The sequence below is a fragment of the Octodon degus genome, unplaced genomic scaffold, assembly GCF_000260255.1.
Source record: "Octodon degus isolate 3935 unplaced genomic scaffold, OctDeg1.0 scaffold00200, whole genome shotgun sequence".
NCBI lineage: Eukaryota > Metazoa > Chordata > Mammalia > Rodentia > Octodontidae > Octodon > Octodon degus.
In genome coordinates this window covers 4,244,223-4,252,829 of record NW_004524776.1, presented here as the reverse complement: position 1 = coordinate 4,252,829, position 8,607 = coordinate 4,244,223, and the positions used below count along the sequence as shown (strand labels likewise).

Below are 8,607 nucleotides of genomic sequence, written 5' to 3'. Positions count from 1 at the left end.
AAAAAAAAAAAGATGCCTGAGGAAAGTTTTAGCTAATATAGTCACAGTAGCACAATTGAGACTATGGTACCTCTTCCCCTCCACTCACCTAAACCTGGGAAATACCATCACCCTGTCAATTGCACTGTAAATCATACTCAGAAAGCCCAATGAGAGGTACCAAAGGGATTATGGGCATGTGCTCTTACATCCAATTGTATACATCTATTATTTAAAAAAAATTTTAAATTGTATAATGTGTAAGTTCTTTTTTTCGATTCCACTTAAGCAACTGAAGAACCAAAGGCATACAGCATTTGGAGTTAGAATTTCTCATCGGTACTGCTTAAGTGACCTGTTTTTATTATTATTATTATTATCAGTACATTTTTTTCAGTTCATGCAGTTTACAATCATCTTGGGAGAGTGGTTGCTTGACATGCTTGTTTCTTTTTTATCCCTTCCCCTTCCCTCCCTATCCCTCCTTCCTCCTCAAATTTTCCTATCCCATTTTTTATTCTTGTAACATTATTAATCTTAGCTTATGTTATGGCATATATTTGCCTTAATTGAAGCTGTTAAGTTCCTGTAGATGGTGTATCTTTATTGTACATCTTTTCTCTTTTCCTCCTCTTTACCCATCATGCTTTTTCTCTTGGATCACTTCTCTATTGTAAGAGATGCATCCCCTTGTCCCATTCTACCCATGTTTTATTATTCTCTTTATTTGTACTTTGCCTCATTTAAACAAGAGATACCTATGGTATTCAAACTTGTGGATCTGGTTCATTTCACTCAACGTTGTATTTTCCAGGTACATCTATTTTCCTACAAATGTCTTAAATGAATCATTCTTCATAGAAGAATAGTATTCCATTATATATAAATACATTTTCTTCTTCCAGTCATCAGTTGATGGATATACAAGAAGCTTCCAGGATTTAGTTATTAGGAATTGTGCTATTATAAAGGTTGCTATGTATGTATCACAGTAGTGTGATGTTTTGAAGTTTTAAGCTCTTTGGGGAAGATACCCAGGTAATATGGTATCTCTGTAAAAGTACCGCTGGAGTTCCTCAAATGGAATTTCTAATTTCAGCACTTTGTAAAATTTCCATAATGGTTGTACTATTTTACATTCCCACCAACAATAAATGAAGATTCATTTTCCACCATGGCCATGCCAGCATGCTATTGTTTTATTTCTTAATGATTGTCATTCTTGGCTGACACTGACAAAAGATCTACAAACTAATGTACGTGATTTCAGGGTAAATCCTGAGGGGACCTCACTGACCTTCTCAGATACAAAAGTTACATTTTTTGTTATATAGGTCTTGCTTTATCTTAGTCTTAACCATCCAGCAGAAAAATATAACCACGAGGTATAAAACTTAAAGCCATATTAATATGCTGAGCTGTAAAAGACTCAAGTGAACAACTTCTGACATTGCCAGTCCTGTGGATAACCCACCACTATTATGGACTATTGGACTATATTGGATTATTTTGCTGAATTCACGCACATACAATATTTGAATGGCAATAGAATACCCATCTCTGACAAAACTAAACAAAAAAGGGGGATATAAATGAAGGATCATTTTGTAGTGAAAAAAAAAATATATATGTATCTATATTTACAAAATAATTAGGATAGATATACAGCTACTTTCTTTTACTTCAATGAGAAGAAAGGTTTGTACTAATAGTGTTTAGACAAGATACCATGTCTGTATTTTGTACTATGAATAACTACTATGAAGACAATAATATGCAATGCATTAATTATTGTAACTGTCCTACTAACCTGTTTTGAAACTGTCTCATTGCTATTTCTCAATAAATTAAATTTTAAAAATGAAAGAAAACAAAACAAACAAAAAAATGATTGCCATTCTTAATAAGGCCTGCCAAATAGCTCAGTGGATTAAAGTGCCTGCTTAAGCAGACACGGGGGTCAAAGGTTTGAGCCCAGACTGCTGTGCCACCCCCAGCCCCTGGGGGTGCTGAGATGGCAATTAAGACTGTATGTGGTGAAGCGTACCTGTAATCCCAGCACTTGAGAGACTGTAAACAGGAGAATCACTACAAGTCCGATCTATGTAATGAGACCCTGTAGACCCTTACTAAAATGCAAAAAAAAAAAAAAAGATTGCCATTCTTTCTGGAGTCAAATTGAATCTTAGCATCATTGTAATTTGCATTTCTCTAATGGCCAGTGATACTGAACATTTTTTCATATGTTTATTAACCTTTTGTATTTCTGAGGCCAGGGAGATAGCTCAGTAGAATAAGTGCTTGCCTGGCAAGGGCAAGGGCCTGAGTTTAATGCCCGGTTCCACAAAAAAAAAAAACCAAAAAAAAAAAAAAAAAAAAAAAAAAAAAAAAAAAAAAAAAAAAAAACCTCATGTATTTCTCCCTCCATGAAGTGTCTACTCATTTTTCTTGCTCATATCCTTACTAGATCTTTAATTTAAGATGTTTAGAGGTCGTCCTTCATATTTTCTTACATATTAGCCCTCTAGCAAAATTTTTTCCTGTTCTGTAGGTTCTCTTCACTCTACTAATCGATTCTCTTGCTGTAAAGATTTTTAGATATAATTGCACTTGTTGATTCTATTACTTCTTTTGTGATTGAGGTTCACTTGCCTTTCCTTCACCTGTGTCTTTAAGTGTTTTACCTATTTTTATCTTCCAGTAGGTTTACTGTTTTTATTTTTGATGTTTAGTAAGTTAAGTATTGAGTGTCTCTTATTTATTTATTTACTTACTTATTTATGTAGGCCGGCTCAGCCTGCCCTGAGGGTGGGGCTGGCACAACATGTGGGGCCAGGAATTGAACCGTGGTCTCCTTTGTCTGCCTAAGTTTGCCTACACAGGCGCTTTAGACCACTGAGCTATCTCGCCAGACCTTATTTTAATGTTTAGATCTTTGATTTATTATTAAGTTAGTATATGGTGAGAGAATAAGGGTCCAGTATTCAATCTTCTGGACACAGATAACCTGTCTTCCCAGCACCAATTGTTGACTAAGCTATCTTTCTTCCAACATGTGCTTTTAGCTCCTTTGTTGAAAGAGAAGATAGCTGAATGTGTCTTGGGAGTTTCTATATCCTCAGTTCTATTCCATTGATCCTTGTATGTGTTTTAATCACTACCTCTTTGTAGTATAGTTTGAAATCAGGTGCTATGTCTCCTGCTTTACTTTTGTTGTCCAAAATTGTTTTTGTTATACTGGATCTCTTCTGGTTCCATAAGAATTTTAGAATTTTTTTTAGACCTATATAGTATGTATGTATAGCATTTTAACTGAGACTACATTGAATTTGTGAACAGGTTTGAAGGAATAGATGTTTTTGAAAATATTGATTCTGCTTATCCAGGAGCAAGGGCCATCATTTCATTATCTGATATCTTCTTCAGTCTCCTTTTTCAGATTACTGTAGTTTTCTTTGTAGAGCTCTTTCACTTCCTTGGTTAAGTTAGTTCCTAGGTATTTCATTTTTCTTGAGGCTTCTGTACATGATATTATTTTCTTAATTTCCTTCTCATCCTGTTCATTGTTGGTGTGCACAAATGCTAATAATTTTTGTGTGTTGCTGTTGTATCCTGCTACAGTACTGAAGTTTGTTATTAATTCTAAAAAGTTTTTAGTGGAGTTCTTTGGGTCTTCTATGTATAGTATCATGTCATCTGCAAATAATAATAATTTGAGTTTTTCCTTTTCTATGTGTACCCTTTTATTTCTTTGCCTTGATTAATTGTTCTGGGTAATGTTCCATGTACTATACTGAATAGAAGAGGTAATAGTGATATAGGAGATATATAACTCCAGACCTGCTAGATGGCAAATGTGACAAGATCATGTCCTACAAGAGCAAAGAAAACATTCCCAGGAACAATGGAGGTTAAGAATACGAAGTATTTATTGAGAAACAGCTACTGAGAGATAAGAAGGATCCCAAAAGTGAGTTGCCACCAAGGCCCTCTGTCAAGAGTACTTTATACAGCAAAGACACAATGTGGATACTACAAGAGTCAAACTATAATCAAGTTATGAGATTATAAGTACAGCTGCTTTGCTATCATTGACCCAGTAGAGAAATGAGTCACATGGCAAGTGTACATGAAAAGAACAAAGGAATTTGGGTGAAAGGATGGGTCCAGGTGCTCTGGGTAACTGATTCCTGTGTGGACTTTTTTGACCATGTGGTTAATTACAGTATAATTTCAAGTTACTCTTTACTTCTTAGGGAGGTATGCAGGCTGACCATTGCATCTTTATCTTGAGGTTTGATCTTCTTCAGATGCACTTCCAGCCACAATTCTGAAATCTCTATTTTTTTCTGCTTACTTCCTTGAGTACCTAGTCCTTCCTTAACTGTACATTAATTTCTACCTAACTTAGCTGCCTATAATAACAGTGAACATCCTTGTCTTGTGCCTGTTTTGGGGGGAATTCCTCTAATTTTTCCACATTTAGTATGATAGTGGCTATTGGTTTTTTGGATATAGTTTTTACCATAATCAGGTATTGTCCTTCTATACCTATTTTCCGCTATTATCTGGAACCAGTAGATTAACTGTAAGCACTTGGGGGCAGACAGCTAAAACAAGAATTAACATTCCTACTGGGCATGGTGCCACATGCCCTTAATACAAATACTCTGGAAGCTGAGGTAAGAAGATCTCTGAGATTTTAAGGCCAGCCTGAACTACATAAAGAGACCTTGTCTCAAAAAGTGAGAAACCAAAAAATTAAGATTCCAGCATTCTGGGAGTCTGAGAGAATTACAGATTGTACCCAATCTGAGTGAATCAGAAAGACCTGTCTCAAGATTAATGGGGAGAGGAGGGTTGAGAACGCAGTTCAGGGAAAATACCCTGGATTCAATTTCTCACTATAAAGAAAACAAAACAAGACAAAATCTAACCATAGACCCTAACTTAAGTACTTTGGGAAGTGTCTGCCTGGGAACCAACTACATTCCAGTTGTGTGGACTTCACTAGAGGAAAGTCCTTGCCCTGTGCTCTTTTCAGGGTCTTGCCCAGGAAGGTGAGGCGTGGGAATATATATACACCTTTATATACACCGCTGCTCTCCCAACTGCAGAAATAAGACACCATGCTGCCCTCTACCCTATGGAGGAGTAATTGCTCCTCAAATTGCGAAATCGCGAGCCCAGGATCTTGGGGGGGAACACTGCGCAAGCGCACAAGGCGGGTTTGGGATAGATACCCTCCCACTGAGCGGAGGCTTTTCTCCTCCAGCTCCGTTTTTCCTCTGGTTGGGCTTGGGTGGGGCCTAACTTCCCTCCTCTGGCCCTGCCCCTCGCGTTGTCATGGGGACCCAGCGGCCTCCGTACTTTAGCCGTTTTGCCGGCCTGGTCCCCTTCTACGGACGTAGTGGCAGCAACAGTGAGAGACTATGGAGCATTTAACAACCAGCATCTCCACTACTGGGAAGCGGCCGAGACTGGGCCGCTGCAAGCATTTCTTTTGGCTGGGCGTGGTCTTTGACACTGTGGGCGCTGTGGTGCTGTTCACTGGCGTCTTCGCGGACCTGCTCTTCTACGACATGCTGCTGTACCTGGGCTCGATCATCATCTTCTTCAGCCTGCTCTGGTGGGTCTCCTGGTACACCGGTAACATAGAGCTGCTCCCGGAAGAGTCCTCCAGGAGGAGCACCCGCACGCCCGCTGTCCCCACGGTCGAAACTCTACGCCGCAGCGCAAGCCACCGCTTCTCCTGGACCTTCGAGAGCATCTCCAACACCTTTCTGATGCAGCGGCAGCACCTAAGGTCCCTGAAGAGGAGGGGCATCCTGGGCATGGCCGTGGCAGGCCTGGAGGAGGAGAAGAAGGGCAAAGGTAGAAGGGAAAGCACCAAGGACAGTAGTGATCCTCAAGACTTCTGCAAAGAGAATCTGGGCCCAGAGCCTGAAGATGACAACAGTCCAGAGGCAGTCAGCTTCCCAGGCCCTGAAGGTCGTGGTGGAACGAGCCTTCTGCTGCAACCTCCATCCTCTCTGGACCAGCCCTTGCCTTCTGATGTCCTGGCCCTAAAGAACCCTGCTGTTTCCCTCTCAATCTCTGCTCAGCCTTCTTTCACTACTTCTAGGAGCCAGCCTATCCTCCCTGTGGCCTCTAAGAACCAGCTTCCAGTTACCCTTTCCTTAGAGAGTCATCCTGCAACGCCTGTGGCCTTTCAGAGCCACCTGGTAGGGCCTGTGTCTCCTCAGAGTCCCTTTCAGGTTCATGTACACTCTGAAAGCCAGCCCCAGAATCCTCCTTGGGCTTTTCAAACACAGCCTCCAACTGTTCAGGCATCTGGAAGCCAGGCTACGGCCACCCAGGTCCCAGTGATGCCTTTTCAGGCTATGGATCCACAGGTCTCCCAGACTGTCCAAGACTTTCAGCTCCTACTTCCCACTCAGCAGACCTCTCTCAACACCTCTTTAGTCCAAGAGATTTCTCAAAGTCAGTCTTCAAATGTCCTGGAGGTTCCTAAGGTGCCAGATGCTCAGGCTGTTGAGGCTTTGCCACTACCCAGCGAGAAACTATCTCCAGAGCTCCCTGAGGTTGCAGCTTTAGCACCTGAGACCCAGCAGTCCATCTGCTCTGACAGTACCCCAGGCTCTGGGATGGTGAAGAAGAGTCACCCTCTCTAGAAGGGATCAAACTCCAGCCATTTGTCTGGTTGTCCAGGCCTCTGCTAAGTAAGTATCTTTGGAGAAAAAGTCACTTTCATTACCTTTACTTCAGGTTTGTGTTATGGTGGGTTCCTCAATTCCTTCTGTCCAGAAAATAAATAAGTAGGAAGGAAGGAAGGAAGAAAGAAAGGAAGGAAGGAAGGAAGGAAGGAAGGAAGGAAGGAAGGAAGGAAGGAGAGAAAGAAAAGAAAGGTTGTCAGGGATTAGCTATTTGGAATGCTGGTAGGTTTTTAAAATTTGTTTTTGAGTCATTGAGGACTAAGAGTTTTGACTACTCTACCAGAGACACAGAGAAGAATAATTATATTATGGGGGGTGCTAAAGTCTAGGGTGGGTGGGAAATTAGTCTTCTGCGATTTTCTGAAAACAAGACAACTTCAAATGGTACAGAGACACGGCATTAAACGATGTTTTAGGAGGGGAAAATTATTCCTTTCTCAGTCTTCTTTATTTCATTAAGGGTTTTCCCTAGTTTGGGGTAGTGATTTTTAATATATTTCTCATTCTTCAGTGGACAAAAAGTGTACTCAGCTGGAATTTAATAACATTCATGTTCACAACCTTATTACAGTGGATTTACTTCTACTTTAATCATTTGTAAGTGACATTGTTTTTTATTTAAACAGTGACAATTGCTTTTTGGAAATACATTTAATTAAAAATATTTTATGAGTCAATTTAAAGGTAACAATTTAACAAGGGAAACTTAAATGATTCTCAAGTTTGGAAAACATTTAGCTATACATATTGTTACATGGCCTTTCTACTAAACTATAAAACAGTCTTGTGAATTTATGGGTAAGGTTGCTGAAGATGAATTCTACTTACCTCTCAAAGTGGAAATGGTTGATGTATAGTGTGCTTAAGGAGAGTCACCTAGAGAGAAAAGATTCTCTCAGGCTTTCACAGAGAGCAAACTGGTCAAGCAATGGCCATGACTCATCCACATGGCTGATACTGACAAAAGATCTATAAACTGATGTACATGGTTTCAGGGTAAATCCTGAGGGGACCTGACTGACCTTGTTAGATACAAAAGTTACATTTCTTGTTATATAGGTCTTGTTTTACCTTGGTCTTAACCATCCAGCAGAAAAGTATAAACACGAGGTATAAAAAGTAAAACCGTATTAATATGCTGAGCTGTAAAAGGCTCAAGTCAACAACTTCTGACATTGCCAGTTCTGCAGATAACCCACTACTATTATGGATTATTGGACTATATTGGATTATTTTGCTGAATTCATGCACGTACAATATTTGCATAGCAATGGAATACCCATCTCTGACAAAACAAAACAAAAAAGGAGAATATAAATGAAGGACCATTTTGTAGTGAAAAAATACATTACATATAATATATATTATGCATATATATCTGTATATACAAAATAGTATATACAGCTACTTTCTTTTAGTTCAATGAGAAGAAAGATTTGTACTAATAGTACAAATCTTGTTTAGACAAGATATCATGACTGCATCTTATACTCTGAATAACTACTATGAAGACAACAATATGCAGTGTATTAATTATTGTAACTGTCCTACTAACCTGTTTTGGAACTGTCTTATTGCTATTTCTTTCTCATTAAAATCAATTTTTTAAAAAGTGGAAATGATCTTGTAAAGGTCAGAATTGGTGGCCCTGATTATCTGTGATAAATTATCACAATGCTATCTATTTCTCTACCTCAATTTCCTCATCCATTTTCTTTCTTTAGCCCAGTTCCAAAAGTTAACTGCTCTGTGGTAAAGGGTATGGTGTGCTCCTTGTTTAAGCTATACCAATATATTGTCCAGGAAGATGTTCATTTTTGTAATTGTTGGTTTCTTTCCAATAAGGGAGAATACTGATTATGTGCAATTCAAACTCATTATCTCCTTACAATTTTCATCAACTCTCCTTTAC

The 8,607-nt window shown here is 39.2% G+C and overlaps 1 protein-coding gene across 1 annotated transcript in view; it reads left to right on the top strand.

Moving 5' to 3' along the window:
- The first annotated feature begins 5,220 nt into the window (after window positions 1-5,220).
- LOC111813568 overlaps window positions 5,221-8,607 on the top strand; it is a 7,213-nt gene continuing 3,826 nt past the window's right edge. Inside the window, exon 1 of the mRNA XM_023704663.1 lies at window positions 5,221-6,701. Within this exon, the coding sequence (XP_023560431.1) occupies window positions 5,412-6,653 (1,242 nt within the window). The 5' untranslated portion in view covers window positions 5,221-5,411 and the 3' untranslated portion in view covers window positions 6,654-6,701. The remainder of the gene's footprint in view (window positions 6,702-8,607) is intronic.